This window comes from Grampus griseus (genome assembly GCF_964374135.1).
Source record: "Grampus griseus genome assembly, chromosome: 15".
Taxonomy (NCBI): Eukaryota; Metazoa; Chordata; class Mammalia; order Artiodactyla; family Delphinidae; genus Grampus; species Grampus griseus.
The window spans coordinates 17,789,113-17,802,051 of NC_139009.1; the positions used below are offsets into that span (position 1 = coordinate 17,789,113).

The 12,939-nt window shown below is 53.7% G+C and overlaps 1 protein-coding gene across 1 annotated transcript in view; it reads left to right on the forward strand.

The window, feature by feature from the left end:
- The window catches only part of KLHL29 (kelch like family member 29), a 309,954-nt gene that overhangs the window by 241,704 nt on the left and 55,311 nt on the right, over positions 1-12,939 (forward strand). The window contains exons 3-4 of the mRNA XM_082672603.1: positions 636-777; positions 3,625-4,137. Coding sequence (XP_082528729.1) covers positions 636-777; positions 3,625-4,137 — 655 coding nt within the window. The remainder of the gene's footprint in view (positions 1-635; positions 778-3,624; positions 4,138-12,939) is intronic.

Consider the following 12,939-nt stretch of genomic DNA (forward strand, 5'->3'; position numbering starts at 1 on the left):
GTGAGATCCTGGAGCAGAGAGCCTGCCTTCTTCCTGCAGGGCGGAGCCAAAGGTCCCAGTGAAGATGCTCCCTGCCTTCCAGCCCTGCATCAGGACCTGTGCTGTCCTCCCAGGGGCCCCAGTCCACCCCCTCCCACGTCTCCTCTGTGGAGTGGGAAGTCTGGGGCCTCGGAGGCTGGTGTAGAAGCAGGATGGGGCCTGACGGTAATGCTTTGGAGAGCCATCGTCTCGCTGGTCAAAGGGCTGGGCACATGGTGGTACTGGGCCTGGGCTGAGTATACAGTTGGTGCTCAGCACATGCCCGCACATATTGTTGTAGCTTATTAATGACCCAAGGCCTGGGGTGATGTCATTTCTCATAGCACAGAGCGCTCGTTCCGTTTTGATGGCTCAGGTAGAGTGGGTGGTGGAGGAGGCACTGGGTTAGGTTGGGTGTCCCTGGAGGCGGGAGTCTAGCCAAGGCCACGGCTGCTGCTACTGCACCAAAACCCTGCGATTATCCCGTGGTACTGGGTGCAGGGCCAGACCTCTGCCTCTGGCCCCGTGGCTCAGGCAGCAGGAGTACTGCGGGGGATGGGTGCCAGGGCAGGACCATTGCCAGGCTGTGCTCACACTCCTGCTCTGCTTCTCCCCAGGCCCCCGGCATCTCCAAAGCAGACAGTCAGTCCCAGGGACTCACGACCAGCATCCGGTGGGGGCAGACGCCCATCAATCAGTCCACGCCTTGGGACACCGATGAGCCGCCCTCCAAACAGATGAGGGAGAGCGACAATCCAGGTGTGTACTCCAGGGCAGACAGAGCCACCCGCACCGGGAGCTGGAGGAGAGGGCGAGAGTGTCTGAGACCTCCTGGGTGCCCCAGCTCCTCAGCAGGTCCTGACCCACGGTCTGCAGCAGCCCAGAACTCAGGCTGCACTGGGGGCAACGGGACGGGGGTGGGGCAGTGGGGCGTGACTGTGTGTAATTCCCTGGGCAGTAGCTGTGTCTCTACCCCTTTCTCAAGAAAATATTGGGAAGGACAAGGGAGTGAGAGTGACATTATAGGAGTGACTCTGAATCTGCTTCGAGTTATTTTGAATAGTTAGTCATTCCTAAACCTCAGTACTCTGATTCATAAATTTCCAAAATCACCCATTCCAGGGAGGTCTTGCCTTGCCAACAGTTACGTGAGAACTGAGAAGCTCCCCCGCCCCGGGGACTGGGGGTTTACCACCTTCTACAGCACCGGAGGCCTTCTTACACGGCTCTGACCATAACAAAAACCTTCCCTGCTATCTCCCTTGGATCCCAGACCTCCCCTTGGGATACACAGAACACGTGGGCTTGGCCATCCACACCACAGCCCTACAGATATCTGAAGACCCCTGCTCATCCCCTCTCCAAGTCTTCTGCAGGACAAACACCCCAAGACTTCAGCCATACCCTCAAGCCCATGGCTTCCAGTCCCTTTACCTTCTTGGGAATTGTTCCTCTTTCTGCATCCTTCAGTGCCCAGAACCCAAAACAAAGAACCCACGAGTGGTCTGTAGCACCTCCTTCATTCAGCCCCTCTACCTTGATCATTGCAGCCTCACATCACTTCTGCTCTGCTGGCAGCCACATCGCATGCTGTCTCAACAGTAAAACCCCAAGACTGTCAAGGTGGCTACTCTGACCCTTGTCCATCTCCTCACAATCTGGCTCAAGCAGCTGGGTGTGGGGACCCAAGGGCAAGACCTTGTCAATATCTTCCTGTATGACTCAGCATCTTTTAGATGCCTGCTTTTATTACTGACCTTTACCCAACCTTCCCAATATGATGTCTCCTGCAGACTGGGTCATACGTCTTCCATATTGTCATCCAAATCATTGATAAAAAATGGTGAGCATATCACTAGAGACCTCCCTTTATGTCTCCTTTATCCCCTGGGCCATTCCCTGGCTCACGAAGCAATCACCTCTGTGGCCCTAGCTCTCTATATGAGAGCTCGCCAGCTGTACTCTGAAGTTCTAATGCATTTTTCCAGGCTCCCTGGCCAGTCCTGCCGAGGACTGAGCTTCAGATGGCCTCATGCCTTGTGCTTAAGACACCGGGCTAGCTCACACTGACGCTGCCTCCCATTCTCCAGGCTTGGGGACGATCCCCCTTAGCAGCCAGTTCTATGATTTTCCTGGCACTGCTTCACTGACGTTTGTAGGCCTCTAGTTTGCTCCAGCCTCTCTCATAATCGAAATCAAAACTATTTGTTGCACATCTATTATGTGCCTTGTTCTGTGTGTCATCTCACTGCTCACAGCAACACTACGAAGTTGGCATTATTGTCCCACTGCAGATGAGGAAACTACTCGGGGAAGGCTTTGCCCTAAGTTCACTCAGCTAGTGAGGGCAGACCCGGGACTAACATGCCAAGCCAAGCCTGGCTCTCCACCCCCATGCCGAGTGGCTCCCCCTTTGGACAACTCCTCAGAGACAGTACCCACTGGTGGTTAGGGAGTCACCCCACCATCCTGGCTCCTGCCCTGCCTCGAAATTGTACTTCTGTGAGAGAGCTCCAAGCCCCACCTTCTAGCCTCTGGAGCTGGTGGCCCTGAGTACCCCTTGCTTCCCACTCTCCTTCCTCGGACTATGCCACCACTCCGGGCGTCATGACAACCAAGGTGGCCTTCAGAAGACAGAGTCCTAGACCCAGACTTATTCATCAGAGGTGACCCAGATTGACCTTCCCGGTCACAGCATCTTCCAGCTTCACTCACAAGCCCACTCGGGTCACCTCCATGGCAGCTGAGCTCAGAGGGCCCTGCTCTGCCTCATCTGGGCACAGCTGGCTTTGCATCTTAAACTGGGGCCTCAGGAGGTGTGACTGACCCCTTTGTTCAGCCAAAATGGACTTCCCTTGTTTCCCCCACGGCTAGCCATGCAGAGGTTGCTTAGGACAAACCCTGGCCCCCCAGCAAGGCCGTGAGAGCAGCTCCTGCCAGCCGCCCCCACTGCCCCCACTCCTGGCTCTCCCTTCCTGCGCCACAGAACCTTTGCAGGGCTCCAGGCTCTGGCCCTCTCCTTTTGCCCAGCAAACACCTACTATCTTCACAATCCAGATTTCTCCCCACCTTTCTCAGACAGTGATTCTCCAGAAAGGAAGGAAAAACACCCACATCTATGGAACATGTAACGCATGCCAGATATTCTGCTAATTTGGGGAGTTTTTGTCAAATACATCTTCATCATTCAGTTCTTCCCGGGAGACCTATGAGGTGGGTGTTGCTAGTTCCATTTGACAGAAAGAAAGAATGAGTCTCAGAGATGATAAGCGACCTGCCTAGGGCTCTTAGGTAGTAAGTGGCAGAGCTAAGATGTGAATCCAGGTCTCTTGGAAGGTCTCTACTTTCTCCTCTCTACTTTGCTGCTTCTCAGCCTCTCCCTGGCAGGTTATGGTCCCCCCTCTGAGACCCCAAAGCCATGTTTATCTACTCCTAAAGCACTTATTTTGTGCCACTGTAACCACGGATTCTTAGTCCGTGAGCTCCCGGACACAGGCCTCTTGTTCACCTCTGTGACGCCGGCACTCGGCCCAGGGCCGGGGGCAGTCGGTGTTTGTTGAGTGAAGATGTAACTGGCGGGTGACATTTCTTCCATCTCCCTTGCAGGCACAGGGCCGTGGGTGACCACAGTGGCCGCCGGAAGCCAGTCTGCCCTGATCGCACACTCCTACGGAGTGGCCCAGCCTCCCACCTTCAGCCCGGCTGTGAACGTCCAGGCACCGGTCATTGGGGTGACCCCTTCACTGCCTCCCCACGTGGGGCCCCAGCTCCCGCTGATGCCAGGCCACTACTCACTCCCACAGCCGCCCTCTCAGCCACTGAGCAGCGTGGTGGTCAACATGCCCGCCCAGGCCCTGTACGCCAGCCCGCAACCCCTGGCTGTTTCCACGCTGCCCGGCGTCGGGCAGGTGGCCCGCCCAGGACCCACCACTGTGGGCAATGGCCACATGGCAGGGCCCCTGCTGCCTCCACCGCCGCCGGCCCAGCCGTCTGCCACTCTCCCCAGCGGTGCCCCTACCACCAATGGGCCCCCCACGTCAGACTCGGCCCACGGGCTGCAGATGCTACGGACCATTGGCGTGGGGAAGTATGAGTTCACCGATCCCGGGCACCCCAAAGGTAAGTCCTGCTGCCCACACGCTCCTGCGTGCCCGCATCTGTGCTTCCCTGTACGGTCACTACCACAGCGCGGACAGGAGTCTGGTTCCTGGCTTCCGTGCTCCCCAGCAGTCTCTCATGGTTTCAATCCAGGCTCCCTGCCAAAGGCAGCCTGGCCTCAGCCCAAGGAGGCAGAGGGGAAGGTGGAGGGCAGGACAAGGAAGGCGGGGGAATGTGAGTGCGTAGGAAGCGGAGGGGAGGGGAGAGCCTGCAAAGTCCAGGGCCTTCCGCCTTCAGCCCGAGCCCTGGGCCATTCTCCCCTCCGACCCAAGGCCAGGCCACATGCAGAATGAGCCAGCATCCTCTGCTCCTCTTAGGGCTCCCTTAGAACAGTCCCTTTGGGGGCCTTCTCCATTTCCACTAACGAGGACAGTCAGAACATGAGCTGTCTGTGTTCCCCGTCCCCACTCCGGAAAACATCTACTGCCGTGCCGTGGGGTGAGAGCAGCTCAGGGGCATGAGGTAAGGCCCAGGAGCCACGCCCAGACCATCCTGAGCCAGCTGAATGTTGGTTCTGTGAGGTCCCATGGGTGGCTCTATGAGGCCCCAACAAAGAGCACCTCTGGCCTTGGCCTTCGTTTAACCCCCCTTCCCCGAGCCCAGGGCAGTTTTCATTCAGGGAAGCACCAAGGCAGATCCTCGAGAACAGAGCCAGGGGAAGGAGGACACCAGGATGTGGTTTTAGGTTGGGCGCCGGCCGGAGGGTCAGTGCAAAGGGCTCCAGCACACCAGCCTCACTCCTGACAACTGTCTGAGGGATCTGGCCAGCTGGGATGAGGAAGGGAGTGGGAAGCTGAGGCTGGTGGGGCTTATCTGCCCCAGGCTTGTCTATCCCCTCCAGGTCCGGTCAGCCGGGCCTCTCCTCCCGCTGAATGGAGAGGGGGGCCAGCGAGCCCTGGATCTGGGTGCGGGCAAGAGGATACTTAACAGGTGGTCTGCCCTGCTGGGCATCCAGGCCTCCTTTGAAAGGGGAGTAGATGGTCTAGGAGGTGTGGATCTCGGGCATGACTTCTCAGCCTCCCTACTTACAACCACTTGAGATGGCAGAGTTGGGGGGTGGGGACACCTGCAAAGCAGAGTCTTAGCAGAGCAAGGACTCCAGCCAGCCACGCTCGTCCAGCCTGCTCTCTATCTTTATCCCTTCGAGCAACTTCCAGGCCTTGTCAAGCGTCCCAACACCACCAAAGCCATGTCTAGATCTGTGATGGGTTTAATTCCCAATCTGATTGTGCCCCTGACTGCCTTTGTTTGGGAAATCAACACTAGTTTTAAATGACAAAATTATAGAAAATTACATCTACATTTTGGTAAACTCTTGCTTTAAGATCTTTTTTTAAAAAAAAATTGACTAAATTGATTTTTGTTTGTTTGTTTGAATTGTTTTGGTTAAGCTCCCTCCCCCTTTAAAGAAAAACTCACTCCCAGTTTATATGCCGCCAACTCTGACACACTGGGCACTAGGTGTCCCGGCTGCTCCTAAGGCTGTGCCAAAGCCTGAGGCACTGGGTGGGCTTCCCTCTCCCCACCCCATCCCACTGCCGCATCCCAGGGGGCCTCCTGGGACTGAGCAAAGGTCTTGCTTACTTGTCAATGTCAGGCATGCACCTAGGAAAAGGTGTTGTTCTGTGTAAAAAGGTAACTGGCCCAGCCGGGGCTGCTCCCTGGTTTAGGGCTTAGCACGGAGCTGGGATCCACCTCCTGGAAGCTGCCAGGCGTCGGCACATCTGATCGCTGTTAAGCATCTGAGTCCCTATGATCAAGAAGATGTAGGTGGTAGAGGCAGGTCCCTGCTGCGCCCCTGTTGGTGCTGGGCCTGCAGGCCCTTACAGAGCCACACCTGTAACATCATCAGACGGCGTGAACCATCCTCTATCGCGGGCCTGAGCCCACACACAGGGGGGGAGTAAAGAGGGGGCCGCTGGTGGGGTGTGCTCTTCCAGCCCCTGTGGTGTATATTCAGCACCAGATGAGGGCCGGGGATGGTGTGGGCCTAGAAAGTGTTCACAGCCCCGCCTTCCGGTGCCCTAGCTAGATTCCCCCAGCTCCAGCCGGTGACCCAGTGACCCACCCATCATGATGATTTTCATAGGTTTCCGGTGAGCTGGTTGTTTCCCCAGAAATTACATTGAACTTGCTTCTCTACTTATGGCCTCATCGGCTGATTCATCCCCTTGTATTTGCGGTGAAGAAACACAATGAAGCATGCACACACAAATGCCTCCCAACTCAAGCCTGGGTGGGTTTGTCTTTTTTTTTTTTTTTTAGGTAATTTCTCCTTTCATTTCTAATCTTAAAAGCCTTTATTGCTAAAGCTATAATTTGTCTGTCAGATCTAATGTCAAACAACTGCATATTTTTTTAAATAAGAAACCTGAATTTTGAAACCAAACCTTGGAAACTTGCTATGTGAGACTCATCTTCCTGACAAGACCACGTGGGTTTGGATTTGGGTCACTTTTAATTTTGCCCCTAGGGATTTTACATCTCCGAAGCCCAATTGATTTCACACTCGGAAATGACAGGCAGCTGGCTCCGAGGGGGAACCTGGAGGCCCTGCGTGACAGCATCAACACTAGTCAGAAATCTACTTAAGAAAAAAAAAAAAAAGAACTTTCCTTTTCTCCTGTTCTCTGTTTGAAAGCTTGCCCAGCATTATAATAAGATCCACCATAGAACTCCTTGAGATCTAGCTCATTAAAGTCCCGTGATTTTTCGTACTATTGTTTGACATGACAACCTGGCCTCTCGCGGGGCTGAGTAATTATGAAGAGATCCCCTCCATGAAGAAAAGGTCTAGCCAGCCAGAAGGATGGGGCCACTGGTATTTTTAGACTTCATTAGTGCCCTGATTTTAAACTTCACATTTTGTTTCTTGTAATTATCTTCCCATCGACTGAGCTGAAATTTCAGTTGGGGCTCTGTTAGTCTGCCTTACCAAGAAAGGGCGCTGGGGCTTTCATTTAAAACTTAACCAGTTGAAAAATAAAGGTGATGTGGAAATGCTTTTTGATTTGCAATAGGTCAAGCAATTGTCTCTCACCTTTGACTAGAGAAGCCGGGCTTGCATGCAGCTCACTGTAATGAGTGTTATTTCAATGCAATGAGCACACACAGATTTTTCTTAAGAAACTTACAAGATAAACCTTTCTTTCTCCAAGAACAGTTTGGGGGTGGGAGGAATCTGTAGGATTTCTTTTCTTTTTTTTTTTTTTTTAGATTATATATTGAAAGCTGATTAAAATAGATTTTATGTGTGCAAAGTGATAAGAGGGGAACAAAGATTTAGTTCCACTTGAATCCTGTTATAAAATACCTGAGCCGTTGGTCTTGTTGCGTCGGAACCCCTGAGCTAATCCACGGGCGGAGCTGGTAGCCAGCATCAGACCTCGTGAGCCGTCGAAGTCCAGTGTCACTGCACTGGTACCACATGAGCCCAGCTGTGTGTCACAGCAGAGGTGCAGGCTGTTGATGTTATTCTTTCTAGCCCCTACCTTCTTCCACAAAGGATTTTTGGTGGCCAGGAGGGTGGCCAGAGACCCTCTAAAGCCCCAGACACTAGGCCTAGTGGTGAGCTGCAGAAAGGCTATTATATTTTCACCTGCATGTCAGGGAGAGAGAAGCCAGGATGCACCTGCTCCCTCTTGCTTCTGGACCGAAAAGCAAAGTCCAAGTTGACCAGAAGTGAAGAGGCTTGTCTCTTTTGACTTTAGATTTCACAGGCCCAGGGTGAGGGACCACGAGGATTCTCAGGGCTGGGGAGTCATGTGGTGGGGGGTGTGTAGCCCCTCCCAGTGGGTTTTGCATTTCCTCCTATCCCACCCTTGCCCCTGGACCTCCACCCTGCGGAACTCTGTCTGTCCTCATGCCACCTTCTGCTTGGACAGCAGCTGCCCTGGCCTCCACGAGTGGCAAAGACAATCTGGTAAAGATACTTTGAGACAGAGTGAACAACTGTGTGACTGGGGCAAGTCTTCTGACCTCTCTGAGCCTTCCTTTCATCATCTTGAAAATGTGATGACAGTACCACCATCATCGGGCCTCGAGGAGGATTGAATGAGATCGTGGGCTTGACCGTACATGACACTATACCCACTTGACATCAAAACAGTTACTCCCGCCGACACAAGCCCCAGGTCCGGGGAGCTCAGCAGAGAGAGAAGCTGGTGAAGGGGCAGAAAGCAGGGGCCTCTCCCCAGTGCAGAGGAGACGGAAGAAGCCCAAGTTTGTTCACAGGGCTGGCAGCCACTGGTCAAGCTGCTTAATGGGAATGCCAGGTCCCTGTCCCTAAAAGGGAGTGGGATGAGTCACCTTCCTGGCTGGGGGATGCAGGACTGCTCCCCCCAGCCCCGGCAACCAGCACAGATCTCACCTCTCCCTGCGCCAGCCTCTGATGTGCCAGGGCACACTGCTCCCTCAATAAACATTCTAGAAGAAGCTGGGGATGCCTGATAACACTGTTTGCCCACACGCGGTTAGCCCAGAGACACAAAATGTCCAAACCGAAATCATCTTGCCACAGAGCTGCTCTCCCTGTGTCTCTGTCTCAGAAATGACACCATGAATCCAGGCAGGAGTCCGGAGTCAAAGCCTGTGGTTGTCCTCGTGCCCGTATGCAGGGAGTCTGGAAACGCCTTTGCTTCTGCCTCCTCTGGACGGTCCTCTCCCTTCCACCCCCACCCCACGCCTCCTTTCAGGCCGCCATCACTCCAAGCCTGCATCACCAGACCCACAGTACAGCCCCTCCCATCCAGAGTCCATGCTGCAGCCAGAGTGGTCTTTCCAAAACACAGGTTCGGTCCTGTCACTCCCTGGTGAATGACTCCAACAGCCCCACCGCTCTCAGGACAGAACCCAGCCCTTGATATGGTGCTTCAGGATCCGGCTCCTGCCTGCCCCCCCGCTTCGGCTCTCCCCCTTCTGCTTGCAGGCTGCCCTGTAGCCACTCCACGGCCTGGGTTCTCTCCTGTGCAGCTGTGCTCTGGCCGAGCGTCTGCAATACAGTTTGCCTGGCCCATTCTCCCACCTAGACTGTGAGCCCCTGGGTTGCGGGCAGGCACAGGCTCCATCCCATTCCACCCCCAGTATCCAAGCCAGTGCCTGGCACTAAAGGATGCTCCAGAGGAGTTCGGGGATGAAGGCACAGAGCACTGGGCTGGGAATTATCCAGCGAGGTTCCCTGACTTCTCTCCAGCCACCTCCTCCCTTTGTGTGGTGAAAGCAGGTTAGTACTTGAGGGTCCGGGCATATAGGAAAGTCCGTGGGAGACTTCCTTCTGCAGCTTCATGGTCACTCCCCCCATACCTGTCCCACACTTCTGGGAACAGAAGTCCATCTATTTCAAAGTTCCTCCTGTAGCCAAGCACCTCCACCAAAATACTTACCCCTGAGCACATGGGATCTAAAACTCTGCTTCAGTTTCCTCATCTATATCAAGGGGATAACAATAGAATCTGCTTCTTACTGTTGTGAGGATTAAGTGAGTTATTTGACATAAAGCCCTTAGAAGAATGCCTAGTACTTTGTAATTACTATAAAGGTATTTGCTATGATTATTTTCATTCCTGGTACCAGAACCATCTTTCAGTTGTCCATGGCCCTTTAGGGGCCCAGGGTAATGTGAAAAAGCCAAAAACCACTTTGCCTTCCAGAGTCTTAGGATGTTGCGCTAACATCATGATGTTCGAAGTACCTAGTTCCCGGAGGTCCACTGTGTACAAAAGAAAATTGCCTCCTCTCATCACATCATTTTACAATCCTCCACCATCACAATCACAAGGAGAAGGAACCAGCCCTCTGCTGGGAACTTCCCCCTAATTCCAGGAGCTATTTGTCTTGGGAGGGCTCCTCCTAACTACCCAAAGGGGCTCTCAGCATCCTTTGACGTTCAGTTTGATATTGGGGTGCCAAGGATATCGCAGGGGTCCTCCTCCATGGCCATATCAATAGATGGGACAAATAGAATTATGTCACTCATGCAGACCTACCAACCAAGGCTGCAGGTGAAGAGGGGGTTAGGAGCATGTGGCTGGAAGCATGGACAGTGGCCAGGAGCCCGGGTTCTGCACCAGAATGCTTGGGTAGAATTGAAACTCCACTACCCACTAACCCAGTGAACTTGGCTAGAAACCTGGTATCACTAAGCCTCTAAGTTATCTGTAACGTAGAGATAATAATAGCGCCGTCTTCTTAGATGTGCTGTAAGGATTTCATAATGTATGTAAAGTCTTAACACAGTGCCTGACACACAGTGTGCTCACAATAACGTTAGCTGTTGTTATTACTCCCATTCCTGTAAATTCTAAAGAATTCTGGATCCTGGGGTTTTGGGGCGTGGGGGATACTGTCTGAAGCCCCTTTGGCTCGGAATCTCTGTTATTTTTAAAGCAGCATTGTTCAAAATAATCTCCCAGATCTGGCTGACATAACACTCAACACAGATCTGGAACCAAACCCCCAGTCCCACCATCACCCTAACTTTCCCCTTTCCAGCCCCCAAGCCAACACACACGCTCTCCCCCAGGAAGTAGGTGTCTCGGAGCCTATGGAATTTGAAAGTCCGTCTACACGAGGTCTCCCCTCCTCGCGTGGATGGTACCTGCCTTGGAAGGCCCTCCTTCCCTTCACAGGGCTCTGTCCTCGAGGGGTTTGTTAATCATTAATTGGAGGGTTGTCCAGGGCTTAACAGTTTTGTTAACAGATCATTTGACAGTGAATGAACCAGGCAAGCGGAAAGATGCAGCAAAGCGGCTAGACCACCCAGAGATCGTGTCATGCCTGGAGCAGGAAGTGGCCCGTGAGCCCCAGCCTGTGTATGTCCCTCTCCGGACCCCACTGCTCAGCAGGGCACAGGCAGAGCGAGGCTCCCTGGGCCCTCTCCTCACTGAGCTGGGAGGGGCACATGGGCTTTCAGCCCCAAAGCTCCGCTGAGCAACTTCCAGGTCAGAAATCCCACTCCGGCCCTAACTATCTGACAGGCAGGGCCAGAGGAGTCCAGATGCCGACGGCAATGAGGGGGCTCTTCAAATGGGAGCAAAGGGAGGGAGCATTTCCTTTCCAGAGGTTTCAGGAAATGGTGCTGACCCACAGTAGCAAGCCAGTTGCCCTGGTCCCAAGCCCTGTCTTCTCTCAGGAGTGGTGGCCCAAGCAGACACCAGCAGGGATGACCACTAGGTTCTAGACCACTGACAGTCAGAAGCCACTGACAGGCTTGAGCCATGTTAGCGCCCTCCGTGCTGCACCACCAGGCATTTATTGAGCAATGATGTGTTGTATTGGGCACCTACTGTGTGCAGAGTCCATACTTGGCTTCTCCCAGGCAAAAGATGTGAGGCAGGGCCTCCCTGGTGGCGCAGTGGTTGAGAGTCCGCCTGCCGATGCAGGGGACGCGGGTTCATGCCCCGGTCCGGGAAGATCCCACATGCCGCGGAGCGGCTGGGCCCGTGAGCCATGGCCGCTGAGCCTGCGCGTCCGGAGCCTGTGCTCCGGAAGGGGAGAGGCCACAACAGTGAGAAGCCTGCGTACCACAAAAAAAAAAAAAAAGATGTGAGGCAGTGTGCCAGCTGCATGCCCCGTACAGGTCTCAGCTCCTACTGAAGGTGAGGCCCTGTGGTGACGCCCACGGTGTGCCAGACACCACGCCGAGCGCTGGGAGGGACGGAGGTCTCCCTGGAGGAGCCCGAACTCCACTTGAGGGGGCCGTTGGGGGTGGGGGCAGTAATAAGAGCGAAGGGGCTGGAAAAGAGAGGCCAGTGTGGACGGGGCCTCTAGAGGCAGTTAGAATGATGCAGGGGAGACAAGCAGAAGGCAGGTAGTACTGCAAATGCCAGAGCTTAGGAAGGATGTTTGAGATAAGTGCCAGGGACCCAGACTTGTGACTTCTCTACCATAGAGTTACACGCACACGCTTCTACTCAAATGGTTCTTGGGGCTCGTCCTGATCGGAGACAGGTTCAGCTTGTGGTTTATACTGATTTATGCCTGTGAAGTCCATTCTCTGAACCCTTGACACATAAAGTCGAGACAGCCTGGGCTTTCCTCGGGCTGCCTGGCTCTTCTCTTTAGCCCCCCCACACCCCGTCAGTGATGGCGCTATAAGGACCCGGGATCTTGGGCGAGAGTCCATTTCCTCAGTGCCCAAGGCCATTCTGGTCTTACAAGGTGAAGACCCCTTGGTCTTCAGGGGCTTTCATCTGGGAAGGAAGCGCTTGGGGGCCATTAACCCCCAACTGGGGAATCGGTGCACACCCAGGGTCCAGGAAGTCTTGGTAAACCTTTCTCTCTCCTATCGTAACAGACATTAATGGCGAGTTTCCTGTTGCCTGATCACTATTCAAAGAGCCAGCATGTGCCTTCTTGCTAGGAAAGTCATGTCCCGTTTTCGAGGCTGGGGATGAGTTTCAAGAGAAGGAGAGTTGGGCAGGTGTGACGCATCTGCTCCCGTCCCTGAGTGACGGGGAGGTAACAGTACACCAAACCATGACACCGTGGCACAAACCTGACTCAGGCCATTCGGTTGAAAGTGCATTCCATTCAGGAGCACACTTACTATTCTAAAAATGTAGAAGGTAAAAATAATACAAGCACAGTAGGTAAGGAACACAGAGCATTGTGTAAATTGCTTGACGAAAACAATGGCCAAAAGGTTGCCATCTACTGAAATTGTTGTCATTGTCTTTTTTCTTAGTGTACCTCTCTTTAAAAATATACATCTTAGAGGGAAGCCCAAGCATTTCCGGTGCAGCACCAAGAAAACGTTCTTCACTT